General features: G+C 37.8%; 3 protein-coding genes and 1 long non-coding RNA gene across 17 annotated transcripts in view; 1 reads left to right on the top strand and 3 right to left on the bottom strand.

Moving 5' to 3' along the window:
- LOC309502862 overlaps positions 1-25,222 on the bottom strand; it is a 77,183-nt gene that overhangs the window by 42,503 nt on the left and 9,458 nt on the right. The window lies entirely within an intron of this gene.
- On the bottom strand, positions 554-18,858 carry nxpe3 (neurexophilin and PC-esterase domain family, member 3). 6 transcript variants are annotated; one of them, XM_082175423.1, is made up of 7 exons: positions 15,724-18,858; positions 8,549-15,689; positions 8,262-8,420; positions 5,918-6,687; positions 5,688-5,758; positions 3,309-3,509; positions 554-2,581 (listed from the first exon to the last, which is right to left on the bottom strand). In XM_082175423.1, exons 3-7 carry the CDS (start codon positions 8,352-8,354, stop codon positions 2,016-2,018), a joined length of 1,701 nt encoding a protein of 566 aa, XP_082031549.1. In that variant the 5' UTR covers positions 8,355-8,420; positions 8,549-15,689; positions 15,724-18,858; the 3' UTR covers positions 554-2,015. The 6 variants fall into 6 exon arrangements, with proteins under 6 accessions (XP_082031549.1, XP_082031548.1, XP_082031550.1 ...); XM_082175422.1 differs by having other exon boundaries at positions 8,549-18,858; XM_082175424.1 differs by having other exon boundaries at positions 9,002-18,858.
- mpc2b (mitochondrial pyruvate carrier 2b) lies at positions 20,168-23,318 on the bottom strand. The gene is made up of 5 exons (XM_082175437.1): positions 22,981-23,318; positions 21,716-21,756; positions 21,533-21,617; positions 21,348-21,459; positions 20,168-20,733 (listed from the first exon to the last, which is right to left on the bottom strand). The coding sequence occupies exons 1-5, from the start codon at positions 23,078-23,080 to the stop codon at positions 20,688-20,690; spliced, it is 384 nt and encodes a 127-aa protein (XP_082031563.1). The 5' UTR covers positions 23,081-23,318; the 3' UTR covers positions 20,168-20,687.
- The window catches only part of dcaf6 (ddb1 and cul4 associated factor 6), a 31,032-nt gene continuing 30,042 nt past the window's right edge, over positions 24,233-25,222 (top strand). For 2 of the 9 annotated variants that reach the window (XM_082175409.1, XM_082175407.1), the window contains exon 1: positions 24,235-25,175. In XM_082175409.1, coding sequence (XP_082031535.1) covers positions 25,088-25,175 — 88 coding nt within the window. In that variant the 5' untranslated portion in view covers positions 24,235-25,087. Of the gene's footprint in view, positions 25,176-25,222 lie in introns of all 9 variants that reach the window. The other 7 variants (XM_082175408.1, XM_082175411.1, XM_082175410.1 and 4 more) reach the window with 7 other exon arrangements.

Below are 25,222 nucleotides of genomic sequence, written 5' to 3'. Positions count from 1 at the left end.
GAGGGATAGAGTTATGGGTAGGGTTAGGGTGTGGAGCAAATGGATGGACAAATAATCACTGTAGAGCAAATGGGTGGAGCTTACATCTAGCTCCTCCTCGCTAGATGTCCAGAGAGGAGAAGCTGGACATCATTTGACTGCAGTGAGCACCACTTGGTGGTTTGATATTCTTGCTCCACCCATTAGGCCCAAATTACATTCAGAGAGGGGGAGCTGGACTTCACACTTCACCCATGGCTCTGCAGTGAGCAGCCTCTCAATTTAGACTTCTTATCCACATGTACAACTCTCACTTCTCAAAAAGCCAGTTACATTTTTTTCCCGTTTCTCAAACTTCCTCTATGCTCAGTTTCGGTTAGGGTTAACCCTTATGTTTCCTTGATGGATTGGCATCCATTAAAACAATTTTTATAAAGAACAGTCCACTATGGGAGATTAGCTTCTACATGAGTAAATATACTCAAACACAAACTTGTAATGTTTTACTAGTAAAATAATTACTAATCTGCAGTGCCAAAGATTATTCAACAGATGTTTAGACAAAAACACAATGGATGCTTCAGGAATTTATTTTGTTCAGTCATTATGGTGGATGAGGAATGTTAAGAGCTTCAATCCTTAATCAAAATAATCTTCTCTCTCTTGCAACGGCATCTCTGCTCTGATGACGTGTTCACCAGTGAGATGGTGGGAAAATAACCTGTCCCCTTCAGCAACCTGTCTCTTACATGAGATCGCAGCAATAGCAAATAATTCAATCAATTCCAGATGGACAAAATCAAGTCCTGCCCTAAATGTTTTTTTTTTTCTCATTAGTGATGCTATTTCACTTATACATCACAATAGGGAAGAAAAGATTATAAGAACTTCTTTTTCATGCTAACTTGTCATGTTATGTCTCCCTAAAGGGTGTAGTACCACCATAGTAGGCTCAGAGATTTTTCAGCTGTAAATAACATAAAAATGGAATGGGACAAATGAACACAAAAAAGGGAAGTGTTAATAAATAAGGCACATTAACTGACTGTAAACAACTCTTCCAAAAAAATAAAAAAATAAAAATCTGAATACTTGGATACATAAAATACAACATAATATAACTATATACATTTTTGGATCATTCAGAGGTAAATGCAAATTGGGAGAAATTATATTAATGTTTATTAAAAGCATGACGGGCAAAATAAATATTAAAGCCAATAATTTAAAAAAAAAAAAAAAAAAAAGGTTAAATGTACACTTAGATAGGCGTCAAAGTATAATTTCATTTATACAGTAGTTAACATTTGAAGTGGGTCGAAAAAGTTCATTAAAGTTGTCCTAAGACAAGAACGGGTATTGTTCAAAATTCATGTATAATTTTGATGAAAGGTTTTGATCCACTTCAAACGTTGACTACTGTATCTCTGCATGCTCTTCATACTTTGTGTCAAATACAAAAATCACGTGACGTATGGTATTTATGTCAGCTAATGCAATCACAGTTTACCAAGGCACAAAAACAGATGTTCTTGCACTTATAGTTTAGAATACTCTTATATACTTTCTTTCTGTAATTATGTCAACTCATTTCAATAAATTTTATTTACAAACTGATTTATAAATAAATATTTGAATTCTTAATTTTTAAAAACGGATTCTGCATACCTCCGAATATTGCCATTAAAGTATAAAGGGCTACATTAACTGTTTGCTTTTGTATGTCTAATCAACAAAATTATTATGAACATTTGCAAGCCCAAACAGATAGCAAATAATGGTTGAATAGATAGCAAAAGGGCTGATCCCAAAGTTAGAGGTTTGGAAGAGTAGTACTCTCACCAGTTCCTCAAGATTCCCACAAATGCCAGAACCGTAATCCTCACGGGAAATGCTCTGACATATTAGTGCAACAGCACATCTGGTGACCTGAGTTCAATTCCCAGCGCCGATCCTGTTCCCCTCTCTAAAAAGGCTAAAAAATACAACTTAAAATAAACATTCCTCAAATACTGTTTGAGAAGTTTAGCCTTGCATTAGCCCTGCCTTCTCTTTTTCCTTACTGGGCAGATGTGGGAAAGGACAAAGTTAAGCATGTTTGATATAATGTCAGGTGGAGGGTGTAGCTGATGAGGGTGGTGGTGGGCCAGTGTCATCTCCCAGGCGTCCACTAGCTGGACGTTCAGACCTTTAAACATGGCTCGGAGCACTGCGTCAAGCTGTTGAGAGTACCAGTCGCTGTTGAACATGCTGGACTCCGGGTCCAGTTTCTGGAGATTGGCTGTGCGGATCAGGACCAAAGTCGCTGGTTCTCGGTTCAGCAGTCGGATCACCGCCCTGCGGATGTGGCGCAGGCGCCGTATGTAAACCTGCACTGGGAAAGTGCTGAAATGTGACCAGATGCTAATCACGACCACCGTGTCCGAGCCCCCTCGTAAGCCGTCCAGCTCATTTGAGATATAGCGCATCTCAGCCGAGAACACGGACGTGAAGCGGATCGGCGGCCCGTGGCAGCGGTATCTCAACAGTATGTTGTGGTTGCTGTCGATTGCCATGTACGGGCCAACATTCTTTGGGCTATGAAAGTTGAATTCTTTAAGCTCTATAATGTTGAGGAAAAAAAGAGGGTGAGATGTAGATATGAATCAGGAAAAGAAAAAGAATTAATGCCCACCCAAAAAGAAAATGTTTAAAATACTTCTTTAGGATGAGGATATATGGAAAAACTCACCACAGACCACAAACTAATCTCTCTACTTCAGTTGTCTCAGGAAACATTTACACTGTTGTTTTTAATGGAACCTATTCAATATGTCTATACTATAATAATAATAATAAAATATTTTTTATTTATTATGAATAACATTTAAATATAATGATAATAGTAATATTATTATTATTATTATTATTATTATTAAAATATTTATATTTTACAGGATACAGGTATTTTACAGAATAACAGAAATGCTAATACTATTATTCATGGCTGTCTTAATTTCTTTGCTTTCAAACTTAAACCATAGAGAGCTTTTATTTTACCATAAAACACAAGAAAACCTTAAAGCTTCTCTTTTGTTGAAAACAGATTTATAAATGATTCTCATTACAAATTTGGAAAGATGGTTGTATATTGCGTTTTTTAAATGCACATTATAGGCAACCCAAACTCACAGCGCTTGGCATGTACAGATGTACACAAATTACCTATTTTGTATCCAAAACGTACAAACGCTCTGGTTTGTTGACATTGGATTGGCTAAAGAAAATTTGAAGATGTGATCAAAACAACAAAAATCACCTTTAAAAAGATTTCCAAAAATATTACAGACCTGGAACATGGGCAATGAGATACTCGTACCACTGTCGCACAGTGGAGTCTCCATACATGTACACCATTTTCCCTCGAAGACACTGGGTTATGACTGAAGAGCCATTAAACTGACGCATGACGACACCACTCAACGGCTTCCATGATCCCTGGTAGTAGTAACCGGAAGGAGTGAATTTAAGGCGCTTCCCTTTGGTTCGTACTGGAAGGAAACAGAAATATTAAGGTTTAATAAAGGAAAGAAAGAAGTGACAATGAGGAAATGTTGATTTATTCCAAACTGAGGAGCAGAAGTAAAAAAATTAAGATGAGAACTCAGAATCAACAATTGCAATCCATTTATCTCCTGTTTACAAAATAGCAGGGAGGTACGAACATGTCGTTTATTTTGCTCTTTGTTTTGATTTAGGAAAGATGTATAACCGGAGCTAGAGGTTTTCTGTTTGTTCTTTTGGCCTGTCTCCCTCCCGAAGGTTTTTAGTTACTTTCCCTCAATGAACTCTTTTGTCTAAAATAAACACCTACTGCATTTGATTGCTTGTTGTGAGTGTTTGAAGTTTCTTGAGTAACAAAACAGCATATTACAATGATTTCTGAAGAGAAGACTGAAGTAATGGCTGCAAAAATTCAGCTTTGCCATCACAGGAATAAATTACTTTTTAAAATGTATTAAAATAAATAAGTCATTTCAAATTGTACTAATATTTCACAATATTACTGTTATTAATCAAGCTCAGGTTTTAGTTAAGGCAGGCCATGTAGGCAGACTATCAGCTGTTCCTCGTTCTCCAAATAACATGATTCCACAACCTAAAGTGGATATATACAAACACACACACACACAACACATACACACACACATATATATATTACGGCAGGGCGATATGGACAAAAAAATAATATGTCAGTATTGGCTGAATGGCGATATACGGAATATATCTCAGTATTTTCTACTTTTTACTATTTGGATTTATTTTTATTTATTTTTAGAAATATTAATTCAAATACTGCTCAATGTTATCCTACAAACAATGTTCACAATGAAGGCTATGAGAACAAATATAGTGAAGGCAACTATGTAGGCTATGCTATATATTATGTACAAAAAAGGCTAAAATCACATTAACATTCTCACATTATAATCAAAAAAACAAATCATGCTTTTTAAATCACAAGTTAAACAAAAACACAGATTAAATGTTAACTGGTAAGAGGTCGGAGGAAAACACATTCACTCATCTGGGAATATAGAAACATTTGGATTTGTGCCAAATGAGAGAGGAGCCCAGCACCGGTTTCAGTTCAGTTTAAAAAGGCTAGCCTAAATTCATTTAGGCTTTAAAATAAATATTGTTTGTAGGCCAATGAATGGCACTATAATTTATGTATATTTTACACTTATATTTTTCATTCTTGTTTTGCATTGAATACCGTTAAATTTAAAGGACTTGTTGTGGATATGTAAAATACATGTTGATATTGTTTGTAAACATTTCTTTTTTACCAGGATTTTTTACATTGTTTTTTAATGTAATAAAATGTGACTGATATAAATCCTCTAATGTGAATAAAGGCATATTGCACGTCACTATACAATATATGTCCTTATTACGAGAAAATATGTCGTTTTAACGAGAAAAATTTTGTTTTAACAACTTAACATCTCATTATTACAAGAAAAGATGTTAAAACGATATAACATCTCGTAATTTCTTGAAAATATGTCATTAAAATGACATAATTACGACATAATTGAAAATTAAAAATAATATGTCTGTGGCAGCAATGTGCCACCGTAAAAGCATGTCTCATGTTTAGGACAAATTGGATTATGCACTTTCCCCACAGCAGCTCACTCTGTGTCCTCCGCTATTTTTCAGATGTGCTCACAATATCAAACTACTGTACATCGATGTAAACGGTATTGCCTCATCCTGTATCGTATATAAACATATATCGATTCAACATACAAACTCGATATACCGCCCCGCCCTAATACGTATATGTGACACCATTAATTCAGTTTAGCCAAGCTTGCAATTAACCCATCCAACCCCCATTCTTTTGACACCAGTATCAGTTATTCCACATGGCTGTGTGTTCTGTGATTAACTTTCTTGGGAGTTTAATCACAGGTTCAGCTATATCTAGTGTACTGCTATGCAGAACCCCAATAAGGAACCATACTGCCAAAGACAATACTGAATCCACAAAAAATATATATAAATATTTATTGCCAGAGTGGTCCTGACTGAACTGTTTTGATTCAAATAAATGCAGATTTTCTGAGTACAAAAAAGACTTCTTTCAAAATACGCTTGAAAAATCTGACAGACAGAACTTTTGAACGGTAGTGTATATATTTCATGTGAAACATTACCTTTAGAAGCAGGTAGAACAGTCACATTGTCCACCCCTGCAGAATGTATTGGGATTTTGAGATTTACTCCACTAAATCAAAACAAAATTAAAGTGTCATTCATGAAGAATGCAGAAAAAAGGTGCTCTTTTATCATTAAATTGAAGTATTTATGTATCAGCATTCTCAGCACAGTAAATATTGACATAGGCCAACAAAAACAGTATTGCTGTAGTGAACTTCTCACTCACCTGTGGAAGAACTGTGACTCATAAACAGTGAGAAGGTGTTTCTTATACCCCCCTTTTGAGTGGTTGATCCGTGTATCACAGTCCAACATCTTGGGCTTATAACAGAACCAGGGTTCTCCGGTCTGTGGGTCTGTGTAGTTGCAAAGCGGCTGCTGTTTGAGTGGCAGACACAAATTACACAAAGTGGTCTCAGAGAGGTACCCTGAGCGGAAGAGGCTCTTGAAGAAGACTCGGTCCGATTGCTCCTCTCTCAGTCGCCTGAGGATCATCACGGCCTCGCTGGAGTGAATCATGGTCAGTTCCACCTGTACAACGCCTGCCCAAAGCAGTGGGAAAAATACAGTGTAGTTTCCATTGTTGTGGTCGTGTACCTGCCCCGCCACACCTGCCGCCAGCTCTGGTGTGTGAAGTCGTGCTACTAGGAAGTCTCCCCCGTGTTTTTTGGGCTGGCCCAAAAAGTTTTGCATCTGTACCTTCACTACAAACTGCCCACCAACCTGCAGATCTCCAGGGTCTTGAATAGTATAATAGCTCTGTGCAGGATCGCTACTTTGACGCAACGGCAGTCCTAGCATTGATGGCTCTGGCCAGGCAATGGATTTGAGAAGATAGCTCTCCTCCCTGGCTTCCTCTGCGGAGGGCTCCTGGCCGAGGTGGGCACAGAATGAGTAGTTGAACTCCACAGGGAGAAGAAATTCAGAGGTCTTCAAGACTGACTGGATGCTGTTTTGAAGCTGATAGTAGGTAGAAGCTGTCTGACAGTTCCAGCTCTGCAGGAGACAAAATCACAGAAGCTTCAATGTGATATTTCAATACAGAGAAGCATGGAAAAGTCTTTGAGAGATAGAGCCAAAATTAAATTGTTTTGGCTTATTGTTGACCTTCGAAAATAAGTGCATCATCATGGGAATTTAAAATAATGCATGTATTCGACAAAACCTGCTTTTTACCCTGCCTTTAAAAGTAATGGAGACCTTATTTTAACAGTAATGTTTCTGCACAAACAAAACTGTAACATGGCAATAAGTGAATTATCTATTTATACTTTGCTGCTGTGTACTAAATAACATAAATTGTGTTGCCGTACATCCTGTTGTGTGACTACAAAGAGCTAAATTGTAGTATTATCTTCTTCTAGGACCTAGGTAGATAGCTAGCAGATAAAAAAATATATTACACAAAGAACAGAAATATGAACTACTACATGCTTCCACACTGCAAAATAAGCTGAATAGTTACTGATGTGTTATTTAGTAACTAGACAATAGTTGAACTAGATCCTCTCCCCAACAACTTATTTTATTTTTTAAATCCTGAGCCAGTTGCATAAACATAGCCAATATGGTAAGATAGTGGCTGTTTCTCAATACCAAGAATGCAAAGAACGTACTCGTGTTCTTGGGGAGAACGCTCTTGCTAGTTGTTCTTGGAAGAATGAACTCACAAGGTGACGAGCACACAGAACGCTGCTGACAGTTTGAGACGATGTGTTCTTGCAGGTTCTTGCTGGTATTGCGCAATAATACCCCCGCACAGACGCCGTCTGCAGTACCCAAACATAACGATAATTATTGACGATAACAGCCAGGCTTTATCACCCAAGCCTACCCTCAGCTCAAGGGATAACTAACTCTACAACTGTACACTACAATGTAATGTATATTCATAACAATAAAGCAACGCCTGTCTCCTTTCATTCTGCTTCTGTTGTTTGTTTGTGTAACTGTTACATCACTAGCCAAAGGCGGGAAAAAAACGCCGGTAAAGCGCAGGCTATTGTTTGTCATTCAAGTAGTCTATTGTTTGGAGAAGATCAAATACTTAAGGTTAAACTGTATTGACCTTCCTGGAATGCCGAAATGAATGCTGGGATATTTCTGCCGTCAAGTTCACAAGTTACCAACCTATGCATCCTCGGTAAAATGGGCGTGTCAAGAACACTTCCGGGAATTTTAACCGTTCTTGCCAAAATGCAAACTTGTGTATTGGGACGGTACTTGGGCACCAACTGATGACGTTTCACAAGTTCACAAGAACACAAGTACAGACAAGAACGCGTATTGAGAAACGGCCAGTGTCTTGAGTTCTAGTATGACCCACTAGCAGTTAGTCAGGGGCAGTCAGTCTTACTCTTACTTTTCGGTATCAAATTAGGCCAATCTACGCTTTTATGTTACTAATTAAAAAAAATTAAAATGAACCATCTTAAAGAAAAAAAATGTATGCCTAACTTGTAAGACTAGTCTTAGAGGTTTATGTAAGCGGCCAGAATCTGATCAATATACTGTAGTGTACTTACAAACCATTATAACAAAATATAACACAAGATGAGGCTTCTACTTACTTCCAACGAGGTGATATTCCACAGCAGGAATAGAAGTCCTGACAGTGCCAGCAGAGTAAAGACCGGAACATATTTGGGAAGGTATTTCTCCATGGTTTCCTCTCTCTGTCATCCTTCTGTCCGACACTAGAGTGGATCATGGCTGGCCATTATTGCATGCTAAGCAAATAAGACAAACCAAAATAGCATGTAAGCAGAAGGGAGAAGGTCCTTTGGGGGCTTATGGCCCTTAAGTATTGTCAAAAGAAAAATATTTCTTAAGAAAAATTAACATGTATTTACTGTACCTAATATTTATCCAAATGAATCGATATTGAATCACGATTGAAATCAAATCTCAAGAATTGAAATAGTGAAATATGTGTCAAGCAATAATAAAAAACAGTAACGTTAGCCTAACGTACCAGTCATTGTACCATGTAAACACTGTAACATGTCACTAAACTTTTAAATTCTGTTTAGTTACCAAATGTTATGACAATCACAATACACGTATTTTGATGCAAGGCTGTTGTTGTTTTTTTGTTACCTATTTTTCATACGTGTTTATTAAGTATTAACTAAGTTAGTAGTAAAGAGTAATGATCGGTTCATGTGCCGCTTAAAATGAGGCGCTAGTAACAGCGATCTGTCACGTCACATTTATAAGCGCCAAACGGTATTTATTGTTTGAATTTCGTAATAAAATTGACAGAATCTGAGAACTGCGAATTTGTTTCATGTCAAAATGACAAATTAACCTGCTCTTTCTTGTCTGTAGATGTCAGTGTCCTCTTCGCTTCGCAGTTTTTCTCTGAGTGAGAAAACGGATGTCTGTGGGGTGAAAGCGTGTGAAAAGTGTCTATTGGCTGTTTTCACATGACGTCACGCTGTGGCGCGAAAAGCAGATGGAGGGCAGTAAGACATTTTCTACATAGTACTGTCACAAACTCAAAATGCCTGTTTTGCGTCGTTTACTGTTGCTCAAATCGATCAAACCACAAGGAGCTTTTATCGTTGACGTACATTTTATAATTTTTTACTTTAAAAGTTGTCGCCTTTAATGGTGTTTTGCGTCTGCTGAAACTGAAATTAATATGGATACCCAGCTGCTTACCTTTTGATTTAGTTAAATATTCACATTCTTCATGGTATCGTTTGCAGGGAAAATAAGCAATTTTATCGCATTGAATACTCATTTTACTTTTATATATTGCATAACTATGCCACAGCAGGCCAGACTAAAAACCAGCTTTACCTTGTGTAGCTGATGTTTGTTCTAAACAAGTCAGAGTCGGCTGAGTTTTGAATTGAAGATGTTGATATCGTCATTAACTAATTAGCCAATCTGTTAGTTCTCTTTTCAAATGACAAAAGTCTCAAGTTGTTACGGCATCCTGTCATCTCATCCTGTCATCTTTGCCAAGACGTTTTTCTTTATTAAATGCATCATAGATAGCGGTTTAGCCATTTTTGTAATAACATAAAAAGGGCGCTGATAGGCTGCGTTCCAGTCCACTTTTAGACACACACTTGCTAACTTCCCTAAGCACTTCCCCTCGGGGGAATCCCAGCCGCCATTTTGAAGTGCTTTCCACTTTGTGAAGTGGAGAGGGAAGTTTATATGGACAGACCCTCGTTCCCTCGATTTTGACCGAGGGAGCGAGTCTACTTCATATGTACACTTCAGGCAGCTCCATATACCACAATGCAACACGATTTGACGTTCCAATTCAGCCCATTGCAGTTTCTGCCAGTAGTGGGCACTCGTGCAACTAAAGCAATGACGTACGTCCGAGTGAATGATAAATGGAAGGAAGTTAGTGAGTGAAGGGCATGACAATTTTGGACTGGAACGCAGCCCTAGCTGAAATCAGAGAATTTCTAATAGAGCCTAAGTCAGTCCCCTCCGCTTCCACCTCATGGGACCTTATTTCGGAAAAAATATGTATGGTAGTCAATGGCGAGAGACAACTTATCTTTTTATTCCGTGAACTGTGCCCTGAATTACACATATGATGTTTGTCAATTTAAAAGATAATTATGAAAGTCAAGAAAGTCGCAGTTTGTCATAAAACAGAAGAGTAACATTTAGTTTTATGTGAAAATCGCTCAATGAACTACATCTCTCGTCTCGCACTATGTACGTATGTGTGCAGTCTGGTACAAAACACTCAGGCATGACGGCGTAACGTTACGATTATAACTTAAATCTTATAACGTAAGACTATAGAAAAAATGACAGACGTTAGCTTCAGTAAAGTTAGCTTCATTCATTGAGAGAAAAGGTATGACGTCACATGTGCGCCTTTTGGGTTTGTAGTCTTTGTAATTATGTATTTTCACAGTCGTATACCTCAACAATTTTACATCAATCTGCGACTTTCTTGACTTTAAAATGTATATTTTAAATTGACAAACATCATATGTGTAAATCAGGGCACAATTCAAACGAGATCAAAATATTTCTTGTCTCTCGCCATTGACTCCCATACAAATTTTTTCCCGAAATAAGGTCCCATGGTGGTCCACCGGAAGGGGAGGGACTTAGGCTCTCTATAGGAAGAGAATTGGCACTCTCTGGTTACTTCTGGTTTCTGGACTGGCTGCAGTAACACGTCTCTGTCCATGCGGGGGCGCTCGCAGGCGAGTGCAGAATGAATGGGAGTCTATGGGGTTTCACCCCCAGAATCCACTTTTCTCAGGATGTAATTTTTTGTCAAGTAATTTGAAAGTTGCATTCAAAAGGGGGGGCTAAGATAATACACTCAGCTGAAAATTGCATTTTTAAGTTTACTTATCTGTTCTAAAAATCCGCTCAAAAAATTTGATGACGTCACATATTTTCATACTGCCAGAGGTGCTGCTTTACGGCAATTTCTGAGTCACTTCGGCACTTCCGCTTCATGGCTTCCTTTCTCGTGGCATCGGCAACGATAACACCAGCTGCTATTTGAGGTAAGGCTCTTTCGGTTAATACACGAGTTACAAAGAGTTAGCTAATGTAAAAACTTCAGGTGCCATCAAACGGGGTCTCTGGTCGTAATCAGTCGCACTGACCAATCAGCATTCATTAGCAGAATGCTAGCGTGTTCCGACCAACAACGGCCCAACCTGTAAGAAATCGAAAGGACATAAGTACTCATTCATTCGACTTTTGGACTATAATCTATATTGAACTTGCGGAATCAACAATAAAATCTACGTTGATTCAACGACAAGCAGGAGAAAGAGATACATTTAGCCGTCTAGCTCCATAGACTCCCATCCAGTCTGCGCTCGCCCGCGATCACCTCCAGTGGAATTCTAATGGAACTGCAAGCAAGATCGATACAATGGGGCTAATAGGAAGTGCCAAGGCTCTCCGTAGACGGGCTCTGCTGAAATCCGGAATGGATATTTGCGCGAAGAAGAACATTACTACTGGGCGCTGGCGTGTGACGTGACTGAAGAGACAAATCAGCATGTTCTTATTAATATTAGGATAGAGTTTTAATGTATTAAAAAACAAATCACATTTACAATACTTATTGAAAAATAAGTTTAACGTCAGAAAATTGTATTATATATAAAAAAAAAAATCTATTTCCCTGGATCTGACTGGGTGGGCAAGCTGTCAAATCGGCCCACTTGTAGCTCCGCCCCTGTTATGAATGCATTAACTACTTTCATTAAATGGTCAAATATAGTAAACTTTTAGCTGTGTTGCCATGTGTCACGAGATTAAGCAACGGAGAAGATAACACCCTGTCTAGAGAGCGAATGCGCTTATTATAAACCCATCCAACGTGCATGTGCATTTTTGACATAACGCATCACCCAGCATACCCGGTTAAAAAAAGTCACCGCTCGCCACTGCTGCACACCATAATAAAACCATGGTTAATTTTCGTAAGCTTCAGCCATCATATGGTAGAAAGGTCCAAATAAAAAAATGTGTTCAACAAGTTTACAGAAGTCGATCCATTTCTTTTTTTGGAAAGGTGAAATGTAAGTGAAGTTTTATTGTCTTTGTAAATATTCACTTTCCCATATGGCCACGAAGAGGGTCAAGTTCAGCTGACAGACACCGACACACTGTATTTTTTAAATTTATTTCAACAAATAACAACCAAAATCACATCCATTGAAGCTTTGTAAACAGTTTTGAAGTGGTTGCGTGCAAGTTCTGCTAATTCACAAGCCGAGTGAGAGTCATACTCGCAAATGTAATGTTAATTATTAAACCAAACAAAACACAAAACTTAAAAAAAAAAAGATATGCAGTGGGTTTAATCAGTGACATTATTAGGCTACTAGATTTGCTATCCGGCATCTTCCCGTCACCTCCTCAACCTGCTTTTTACACGTAGAAAATGCAAAAAAGCGTATTACATTGCCCAGTTTTCTCCCTGAACGATGATGTGAGTTCCTATGGCAATTCTTCAAAATACTGCCCTAAGCTCACTAGCAGAAAGGCAGCACGATATAAAACCAGACCTCAGCCTCACATTCTATATATACCACCTCGATGGCAGGCAAGTATTTCAATTCAGTAGAAAAATCGCTCCTCTTCATAACATAAGGATCACGTCCAACATAGTATGTTGTGATTTTCAAAGTTGAGCGCATCAACACAATTTATTTTTTCTCAAAATGTTAAAGGTCTCACCCCCTCATTTTGTTCCTTTTATGATGTATAGTAGCAGTGCCAAGTTTCATTCAGATATATTCTTATTTACTGGTAGCTCAATGACCTCAAATGTTGCATATGTAGTAGCTACATTTATTGCAAAAAAATGCCATTTTATTTAAATTTTGTTCACCAAAGTAAATGAATCCTTGAGGGTGAGTATTGTTATTTTTTTTCATTTAACTGTGGTGTTCATGTTCAAATTATTTTATGATTTTAGAATTTAGATATTCTTTGGAATGAATAACATGTCATCTGTCGTCTCTCATCAATCACCAATTATAATAATATTGTTGTGTTAGACTGTTCGGCTATTTATCACTTTAGGTCATTAGTCAGTAGTACAGTTAACTTTGTGCATCATCTTATTCATTGAGAAGAGAACTGAAGGTGATTATTGCATTGTTAATTTAATTGATTTGCTATATTGTGCACAATTGACTGAGTAATAATAGGGGTTCTTGCCATTATGGTCAACTTGTAATCTAATCTTTCCCATATAATTTCAATTGACCAGACTAGCTACAAAAGTGGACTGGATGTAGACTCCATCGCGTCGGCTCTCAATCCAGTTCGGGATGACCTCATTCACTTCATTCGGCAGCAACTAACAGGGTTTCAGCCCAGAGACGATTATTGTGAGCTTCTGCAGTTATCGCTTCCATTTCTCGGAGCAGAGTGCAGTGCGAACGTGGATGGCAAAGCTGATATACAGTCTGAAGATTTTCCTGTTTCGCTCCCAATTCCGATTGACTGCACGCGAACTGTCATCTCTTGGCCACTTCAACACTTTCGTACTGAAGATCTATTTGAAGGCTTGGTTTACATGCATGTGCTTCGTCTGCTCCACAAAATGATCTGCAGCTACTCTGTGAGTTGCAGAGCTACAAGGAAATTCACGAAGCTGTTGCTAAAGCTGCAATGAAGTCATTATCTGGACATCTATGGTACCTAAGTGAAATCCTGGTGGGTTTAGCGTTCTTAGACTCTGCAGTGTCAGCTGAGCTGAAGTCAGCCATGGTTACAGCGCTCGACAAAACAAGACAACAGATCATCCTCGATGCATTGCGTTCAACAGCACACTACCTCAGAAGCAACTGTCTGACTTTGTATCGAAACACACCAGGCAGCTTTTCACAGCATTGAATATTCCACCACATTTCCTGACCAACAGTCCAGATACATGGGACAGTGACAACAACTACATTGATGGCCAACGGAAAGTGAGAAGCTTGAAAGTTGTCAACGATGCAGCCATGCCTATGAGCTTTCGTTCCACCCTAAAAGCCCAACTGCAGGATGTGTTTGATAATAAAAAGTAATTAAAACTGCATTAAGCTGCAAAAATGATAATGTTCTACATGCGGCTTTCTGTGCGCGCTCCCACACGGAGTGGAACATAGAGAAGCAAAGTAAACTTTGAGTTTCGGGTTAGTGCCAAACTGTAAAAAACACAAAGAAATATGTCAAAATGACGGCTTGGTGAGTATTCGCTTAAACAGTCGGTTATGTCTTGAAATAACAGTTAATAACAGTTGGGAATAATCGCATGTGTATAGTATATTAGATCCATGCAATCAGTATTAATTATTGACAGCAGCCCAATATTCCTGCTGCCGTCTGTCATTATCAATGTTAATCAAACTAGAAAAGACAAAGAAAAAATCACTCATTGCTCTTTAGTAGATTTAGTAGAATTATCTATATTTAATATATTTAATCTACTGTATATTCAATTTATACACCAAAGTTTCAATTTGCACCATTTCCCTTAGTATGTCCTGGATGTTAATTTGATTCGTCATGACTGTCAGCTGTGTGTCGTTAATCACTTAATTTGCACCTGTATTTAAGGTCCTGTGTTTTTGTTCTTAGTTGTCTGGTCTCATCTATGTTAAGGTTGTGTTTTGTTTGTATGCATGCCTATTGGGCTTACCGTCAATGTGGATTATTAAAGACTTTTGTATTTCATTCCTTCATCTTCATCAAGTTGTGACAGAAGACCGGGCCAAGATAAGATTGTAGTGGTGTGTTTTTTGTAGTTTGCTCTGTTTTTTATGTTTTCTGCCACAATGGATCTTCCTGCAGTTAGACTGTTGTGCCTTGAGCAGGGGGATAGTCCCCCGAGGAACACTTGGAAGAGAACCTTAACCTCTCCTATTTAACATCGTACCTGGACAACTGCCTCTGTTCCTTCCTGCTTGCAGGCCTAAACACTGCTGCCAGAGTGCAACTGTCCAGGGAAGGTCCTAGAGGGAGCTTCATCGACTTCATGGAGTGGGTCCTGGCGTCCTGCAAATCACTGCTCACCGTCGGCAGCGAGAGCGTCTCTGCCATGATGTTAGAGTCAGCGAAACACTGCCACGGAGCCTGAGTAACGCATGTCTGACCAGGTGTGTGAGCCAGCTGCTTTATTAATCGCCAAGGGAGTGCTAGTGGTGTTTGAGGGGATGGAAGTGAGCCCTGCCCACCGCACTGGAACTGTTTTTTGAGAGGATGATAGATGATACCCTGCCCCCATTGCTTCCACATGAATCTGTCTGTTCTGTCCTGATCACGCTGGTCTGCCAGCCTCCCTCCACCACCTCTAATGACTTTGTTTCATCATTATCTGTGCATTTCTTAAGTCCCCGGTCATTGCAACCTCCCTCAGCAACACCTCTGCCTCCTTTCAGTGGAGTGACCATTGGATTTTTCAGCCTCGCCGGGCTCCCACGGAACGTCGGCTTCACCTGGGTCGAACATTACCATGCTTACGCTGCAGACTTGCGGGCCGTCTGCTGCTCTCCAGCCCTCCACTCCTTTGGCTACCTCTGCCCTTCCTCAGGCTCCGCCTCTGCCCTCGGTCATTCCAACTCAACCTCAGCCCTCTGGATTCCTGCTGCCATCTCGGTGGGTCGTCACTTCGGCTCCGGCGCGGCCGCCTAGGTCATCGGAGTCCGGTCGCTGCATCGGCTCTTTGGGCTTCCACCACATCATTGTCATCTCCGGACGTCCCTGTGGTGGCGTCTGTCTCTACACCACCATGGCTCCTCCTTCGGTCTCGGCTGTGGCCTAAATCTCAAGTTTTGGTTCTATTTTTAGCAATAGTTATAAAGATTTATAAATAAATAAAAACTGACTACTACTACAAAATTGTCTAGTAAAGCACAGAAAATATTACTTAAATCGTTAATTTAATTTTTATAGTCTATTCAACTATATTTGGAATGCAGGGATGTCAAATGTACTGTTTCTTTGCTTTATTTCATTATTATTTTGACTTTAACTTTTAATGCAATGTTTACTTAACGGAACTATTTGCAGGCTACATACTGTTTTATTTACTTATTAATAGCATCAATTAACTCATTTCTTTTTTCTCCAAATATGAAAATAAAATACTTTTGCAATGGTACAGAGAACAGTAGGCTACAATTTTACAGAAAATGTATAAACTAAATTATGCATAAACATTCTAGGGCATTGCAAAACAACCCCATTTTTCCACACAAGTTAGGTTTTAGAGTCTGAAACGCCGAATATCAAAACAACTATTTCGGTGCATGAGTGGATGCTGTTTAGATGCCGCGGATGTTAAAACATGCATACAATGACGTAAAGATTGGGAATTCATGTGACTGCATATTCTCGAGGCTGTGAAGTGTGAACGAATGTAGCATCAGTCATTAACTCACCTACTGCACTGATGCTCCAGTCCTGACGTGCTGCTGGTGCTGACTGCTTTGTTTTATCCATTATGAACACAACATCATGACCAACAGTCAGTCAAAAATTAAAGAAATAACCGAGTCACTGAAGCAGACTAGATCAGAGGACAACCAGAAGCGGCTGCGCATCGAGAGTCGAGACACGAGAAGCGTTTGCTAACACACAAATCACGCATCGCATAATCGTTTCCGCCCCAGTTGTAAACAGGAAAAAACGGGAAACAGATAATAGTAATATGATTTCGTGTGGTCACATTTTGCGCTTCAATAGGAAATAATGAGAAATCATTTTTACGTTGCATCAAAGGACGTTCATAATGTTTTACCTCCATAACTGAGGTCGCATTTGTCGACTGCATACGTCATTGAGGCTGCTCCGTATTAAAACTTCCTGGTTTGATTGGACAGCCATCCAAATGTTACATGTTTGCAATTTAATCCCAAATTCGTCCTTTTGTTTCGCAATTGTGCATGCGCCAATCCACAGATGAACTGTTGGTGGTGGGATTTATTTTTATTTTACTTTAATGACCAAGACCAAAGACAATAAAGTGTTCTTCGGTAATTATAAAAAATGTAGTTTCAATGAAAACAATATTTATTGAATAATAATGTTAATGTTCTGCACTGCAGTGAGGAACTATTGCCTCTATAGATGTCTCTGATTGGTCGAATGCGCTGACGTCACCTTGATGACATTCATACTAGGCGCCAATCCAGACATTGCTGGCTGAATCCGAAATCGCAATATTTAAAACTAATTCATTGTATTTCCCCGAAACTACTTCACCTTATCAAAATTGAAAAGATTATAATAATAATAATAATAATAATAATAATATGTAGCCTATATTAGACAAATCGTAAAGAAGAAAATGTTTCACCTAAGGCATTGGTGAAATGGAAACAGGATTTTCATTAGGCCTACCTTTTTTTCAGAATCTGTGGTCACATATTAATAAATATGTAATTCCTAATAGAGTCAAAGAAACTCACTTTAAAATAATAAACAGACATTATCCATGTGATTATTTGATCAGTACATTTAAAGGGGTTTCTCCAATTTGGTATAATTACAACTAAAAAATAAATGTACAATTGTTTCTATTTCCTCTTTACAAAAACAGCATAACATTATGCTGCTTTTGTAAAGAGGAAACAGAAACAATTGTACATTTATTTTTTAGTTGTAATTATACCAAATTATTTTGGTCCAAAGTTTCTGTTTATATTTGAGGTGTTTTACAAATTGTGGTGAGATCTGGTATTGCTCTCACGTTCCTGATTAACCCCTAGTATCACTGTGTCTAGGTGATCTTTTGCTGTCAGGTCAGAATAGGAATTATTCCCTCAACTTGCTTGTTTATCATTTATACCAGTAAATCTAGGTGTAGTCCCTACACTCCCAAGGAAACAATAATAGACATTACTAACCAGACATATGAATTAAATTCATGCTTACCTTCCAGCCGAATCGCTCTTGGAACCCTTGTTATCTTCGATTAATAAGGATTAATGTATTGCTCTGTCTTTTGCTCTTAGAACTGTTTGTAAAAGCTGAAGTAAGACTTAACAGTGATTGTCTTTAGAAATAAAAGTTTATTTATACAAAAGATTAAAACACTGGTAGTACAAAAATTAATACTTGTAGCAAATCGAAAAGTAAATGTTACAGGATATAAAACTTCAGCTTATTCAATCTCAACAGGGCAGTCCTGTATGAGTGAATATTACAAAGACTAATTACCTTATCAGCAGTTCAAGCAATTTCGAGTAAATATGAACTCGTTCCCATCCGAGATTTATCAAGTTACAATATTATAGCAGAGCAGTTCAAACCAAAAGAAATTCAGCCAGGATTATACTAGAAGAGATTCGATTCCTCTCTAGGGATGCAATCCGACATCAAAATCAAAAATGCAGCCCTTAACAGTAAAAATGCAGTCATATTTATACAGAACTGGGTTACATTGTTCCAATACAGTTTCTTGGGTTTTTTCCAGAGGAACTCAGTCTCATGACAGAGTCTTGCGACATCAACCATCCATTGTCTCTGAGGGGTTTTTTGGTAACATTGCTATTTCCCGTATATGGGCATTCTTGCGTCCTTTCCGTCCTCTGCGCTTTGGGCTTCCATGTATGTGTGTGCGTGCATATGTATCCGGAAGTGTGTTTGTACGTTCAAAATACCTATTAAAATTCGCAAATCCTGCCACAAAATGTATCACTATAACTGATATAATGGTCTTGTTTATGGATTGTGATGTCGGTTAATTTATTGGAAATGGATAATATAACAAAAAAAATTATTTTATTTGGGGAAATAGCCTACATAAAGCAAAATGTATGTTAACTGTACCAAATGGTATTTTCCACTGACTCTTTTTTAAGACTCTCTGACTTCCAATACAGAACAACCGTAAAGCTGTTAAGACATCTCAGCTGTTGAAAAGGATACTTGATTTATTAGATGTTTTTTATTTTTATTTTTAAATACAAAATGCAGAATTGTGATATTGTGTTTTGTATGACTCTGTATTCCCCTATTGTTATTGCAATTAAAAAGAAGAAAAATAATCCGAAATCGCCGCCTAACCCTCATTCACTATTCCTCACGTTAGTCCACTCAATACTGTTCATTTGAAGGAGTGAATGAAAAGGAGTGAGTGAATTAGGACAGCCGTAGAGCGTACATCGGTTGTAGGCCTACAATCGTTTTTGTGGTGCAATGTAGGATTGAATGAGTTTACTCAATAACGTCCACTATGGTTTCGGACACCACAACAAATGGCTGTCTCCTCAAATAACGTCCTATTTGAGGGTATAGGGGTTGAATAATTATTTTACTACAGTTCTGTAGGGGTCTGCGTTTTATTTATGATGACCACGGGCATTAAAACTAGCGATACATTTAGTGCATTGTTTTAAAGCAATGTTATATACCTGCAAACAAAACGTAAACTAGGCATTGTTTTACTATGTGGATGTGGATCACAAAATCTGCATTTCCATTGACGTCTCATTCTCATTCACTGAGCACAGTGCAGTTAGTAGCCTACCACACGGGGTCAGCAGTGTACTGTCACAAAAAGATAATAATCCCTCCTATTTTACTTTTTACATATGTGAAACAGCAAACATTTCAAATAGTAGTATGTGAGACTGTTGTCAAATGTGACATTACACCCGAAGTGGTGTTTAATTATCATTCAGGAAATCGTTTATTAAAAAAAAAGAGAGACATGAAATGGACAAGCTGCGTGCTTGTATTGTGGGATTTATGTGCTTGGATTGTTTTCTGCATATTCTGGCAAAATGTAGTAGGATCTTGTATTTCAAGCATACACAACATTTGCATAATATGAGCAGAAATTGTATGAGTAGTATGATATTCTGATACTCCTTATTTGTTGCCAATAAGGAGTAATTTAAAAAGTGTATACTTTATTTATAATGCAAGATAGGTGAATAACTAGAGAGATTAATGCACATGTGAACATGTAACAGCACACTAGATTGTAAGAGCAAGACGCTTTTAGTAAATCTGAATTTTAATGTTACTTTATTTTGATGTGAATTAAAAAATTCAAATATTACAATACAGTTCAGTTAATATTTTGTAATGTATGGGTTTTGACAAACCATTTCATGTTATGAATATGACTGTGGAATAAAAAAAAATATTACAGCTGTTTAATAAATATTTCCTAAGAAATACAAATAATGAAAGACTTTTCTAAAATTTATTTGGAGACATTCCGTTAATAGTATAACAGAGGCCGAGGCTGAGGCATTTCAAACACAAGCATTTTAAAGAATGCACAATCATACTAATATGAATATGTAACATTTTGTGCGTTTTTAACAACCGTAATAATTGTTGCTATAGGTACAAGTGGCACGGGACAATGACCTGAACTCTAAAAAAAAATCAGATGATCTCTGTTCACGAAGAAAGTGTCTGGAGGCTCTACTGGATGACTGATGATGGAGGGGAAGTTTCTGGGGTACCAGTTAAGGAGAGTCCCTTTCGGTCCTCTAGGTGCACTTTACACAGCACTGGTATCAAGCCTGTGCTTCTTTATCCTTTGCCTTCTGTTCCCTTTTATGCCTGCGGGATTAAAGAGCACATATATTGAAAATCCCCCACACTTAGTCACACACCTAAATTGCACAATATGCTGGAAGACCCTGTCTGCTTTATTGCTACTATTGAAAATCTTGATAAAGTGTAGATAACCAAAAAACAAGCTTTGAGTTCACAGCTGATAAAATGTGGGAAGAGTTTTAGAACAGAATGTTGTTGTTGTTTTTAAAGACACAACAGCAACAAAGCATCCCACTTAATTTAAAGTGGCCTAAATTATAAGTGTTTGGGTGGGGGAAAAAATAAGTACACCTCGAGGGAGGAAAAATGATATAACCTCTAAATTACCATTTTGAACCATTTTAGGTATTGTCAGACATTAAATTAGACCGTACAGTTGATTCCTTTTATAAGCTTTTTTATTATATACATCTACATAGCTGATGTTTAAGTTTCCCTCTGTTGATCTGTCACAGCCATCGACTGATCCAGAACCACATGTAGCTGTTGTGAATGACATGACATCAGATGGCTACTATGCAAGATAGTCTAAAATAGTCTAAAATCAAGAACATTCCATTTATGTGATTTTACACCGCACACTCCTGAATGTATTCTATAGGAGTGAAAGTACTCACTGCCATATTCTGTAGAGCTGTGATCCTCCTGCACCTCCAACAAAGAAGTTTACAGCAAATAGATTCCAGTTCTTGGGTATAATAACCAGGGAATACCTGGACCAAATAACACCTGAAAAACATAAAGTGAACGAGATTTGGAACTTCTAAATGTGCACATTTTTAAAAAGAGTCGTGATATATACCTGTGGCTGTCAGCACAGCAGATTGGGAGGTACTGAGTTTATCTGCTGGACGTGCCATGTCTGCTAAGCCAGCTAAGACCAGACCCTATGTGAAATCACAAATAATTGAGAAATAAAAAGAAGATTTTTATTTTTTTTTACAAATACAAAGAACATCCAGACACTGTATGTTGTTAATCTTACCCATTTAAACATTGGTGCCCAGAAAAACACAGTCTTTGGACCTAAACAAAGAGCAGATCAATTAATCAATTCAGTTAAACTCATGGTTCACAGGTAAAATGTGTGTAATTGTGACAGGTTTCAGATGCGTTTCAACATACAAAACAAAAGGAACCAATACTTGATCTTTATATACTGGCACTTTTTTTTCCCATTACTCATTATCCTTCCAAAACATAAAGGTAAATGTAAACAGATTTTTTACAGAGGAAAGTGCGTGGAGGAAGGGATAGGAGGACTGGGATCGAACCTGAATCCCTGTGGCTCTTTGTTGTGAAATTAAAGTGATTTTCAATAAGAAATAAAATGTACAATGGCTGATGATACAATTATGGACTATTATATGTAAACACTGAATATTTGAACAATCAGTGAGACTAAAATGCATTAATCAGCTTACATTGTTCGTGCCATCAGTGATCTACATAATCTGCATTAAAAAAAAAGTAATATCATTTAATAAAAAATCTGTCATCTCTAGCGCTTAATATGACCCCCTCCCTCTGGCAAAGGTGAAGCTAAGGTCAAAATATGCTGTGCTATATGCCAACACAGTTATTTTGTTTAATCTTTTTTTAGTTTATGTCTTGTCAGTCAACCTCTGTTTATCAACACACGTCATTTGATCTCTATTTATTCTACCACCAAAAACTGGTAGAACTATAAACATACTGACATACTGAACAGAAATACATACTGAAGATAAATCACGTGAGGTTATTTTAACAGAACATATATTGAGTTATCCAGTAACGAATATATTACTGAGAATGATATCTGTCTGCAAAAGGCAATTTGCACAAATACAGTATCATTGAAAGTGCCAAAAACACTCATACAAACATTTTAAAAAATCCGGTCAACAATGCACCATGGTTCCATGCAAGATAAAATTTAATTCTACATATTATCAGCGCCTATAATTAATTACCATATAGATACACGTCTAACACCTTCCTAATATAATCAACATTTTCTATATCTAAGAACATATTATATTCTAAGCTACATCTTCATCAAAGGAGATTAATTCTGTTCCAAGCTCATTATTACCTTTATTTAAAATATACTGTTTTTTGACCAATAAGACAAAATACCTGCTCAGGTAGCAGTCTCTATGGCTGCACCGTCATATGACACACATCAGTGTATGCCGCCACTTCAAGAGGTTAACACGATCAGTGTCAGTGACAAAAAAAAGGTCACACTAACAGCATTTGTGTTACCTGCGGGGTGGTTATACACAGGTCTCAGTTTAGCCGGCAGCATATGCTCGATCCTGCCGAGGATTCTGTGGTAAGAAGCTCTAAGCCCCACCATAGCCATGATGACTTCTAAACAAGCTAAATGCTACCACTGCACGCACGAAAATACAGCTTAGGACGTGCAGAACACTCTAATGCTATTGAACCGTGGTGTTTCCAAAAGGCAAGAGCCCGTAGTCAAGAAAACAGGACCTTTGGACGAGCATAAAGTACCAAGTCTACGTTATTGTCCTACTCTCGACCTTGCTAATGCAGTTTGTTGTCGTTGTGAAGTGTCAGTGGGGACGCGTCGCAAAGCTAATTGCGTCATGACGTACTGTGGTATAGGATTGGTTGACATGGTCAAGCCTCTTTGTGTGATTGGCTGGAAGGTGCTCGTGCGCCCTCAAAGGGCGGGACCTTTGAGAAGTCAGTGCTGTAAAGGAAGTTGATTATTTAGCAAAGCAGGCGCTGAAAGTATCACATATAGATATGAATATTCCACTAACAACAGAAGTTAAGGTCAAAATCAGAACAGCTATAAAAGGAAAATGGCAAGAAATTTTGAATGTGGAGGAAAGAGGAGGACATCTTTATCATTTAAAATCAAGTAGGGGGTTGAAAGAGGGAATTTTTGTTGTAGAAGAGAAGACACAATCATTATTAGACTTCGCCTTGGGCACATGGCTCTAAATTATTTCCTATATGGAATTAACAACCATGAGTCTGTTAATCGTAGTTCACGTGGACCAGAAGAAACGTTAAAGCATGTACTAATATATTGTACTGCTTATGAAAACGAAAGGGTATTTCTGTTGGAAGAATGAGAAATGGGGATAGGAAATATTACACTTAAATTACTGCTGCATAATGGACTGAATCATGATAGAATAATACATTAATGAGATACTTAAGAAAGATAGAACTGTTTAACAGGATTCAGAAGGTAACATTAGATTTTATTTTGTTTTTCTTCTTTTTTTTATTGCTTGAAAAACATACAAGATCCCCCCCCAAAAAAAGAAAAGACTAAGCTTAATACAATTCCAAGAAGTGCAAATAGCCAGAAGAAGAAGTCAAAGCTCTTTGAAAAAAGAAGTCATGTTTAGAATATAAATATTCCACGAAGTTGATTGTGGAATACTGGGCGTGGAAGTTAAAAGTTTCCATGCAATTCATAAAAAGAAAAGAAAAAAGAATCCTTCACAGTATCCTTTGTAGTGAAGAGTGTAGCACGAGAATAGCGTGTTTGGAAATTCATTTAACAAACATTTATTGATTCATTGGGTGGGTTGATTTGTTTTGTTTAATATAATACAGTGCATGAAAATATGTGTGTGTGTGTGTGTAATATGTCATTATTTTCTTCTACACTATTGTAGCGTTTTTAAATCCCTCTTAATTTTTTTCTCTTTTCTTTTTCTTGTTTTCTTGTTTGTGTATTGTCTTGTTTTGTTTTAAGAGAAAAAAAATGGTACATGTTACTTTTCTCAACGCTTTTAAGTATGAACCAATCACTATTAACCTTTTTATTTTATTTGATTAAAGACAGTACTATGTCGAGTTTTTATTTGTATGTCAATCTGTGTATCTAACAGATTTATCCTATTTTTTATATATATATTTTAGTGTACAAATACCTAAAAAAAAATATTCTTGACATTTATCCAGTCAGCGATTCGGCGTAACTTGTGCGCACACTTGACGCTCTCGAGAGTGGGCCGCTCATTACAGTCAACATACTGCGCCTCTCTCCCTTCATTGGCTTTGGGCTCGAGATGGATTTGACGTACCAGAGCAGCAGAGGCTAAAGCGGATAGCCAAACAAGAAGCACAATATTTTTACTACACCTTAAAGCAATCATGGACGTAGTGTCGGAAACGGATCGCCGCGGGGGTGTCGATATCGAGGAGTAATATCTCATTCATCCAGTATCAGTTGTCGATGAACTTATATGACCGACTATATTAGGCTTTGTGTGGGGAAACAATAATAATCAAACGACACGGAAGGAAGACAAACACAGAGAAAAGCGTCTGCTCTCCCCTTTTCATCCATGCATGTCTCAACGTTAAAGGTTTAAACAACATGTCCTGCTCTGGCAACCTCATTTGGGATGTAAGAAAACGTACCATTGGATGCACAGATCCATTTGCGGTCAGGACAAAATATTTAGGTAAGAAACTACGACCAGTATGTATGACACACTTAAAAATCAGACTT

Source organism: Leuciscus leuciscus (assembly GCF_965113295.1).
Source record: "Leuciscus leuciscus genome assembly, chromosome: 7".
NCBI classification, from domain to species: domain Eukaryota; kingdom Metazoa; phylum Chordata; class Actinopteri; order Cypriniformes; family Leuciscidae; genus Leuciscus; species Leuciscus leuciscus.
This window is presented reverse-complemented; position numbering and strand designations above follow the sequence as displayed.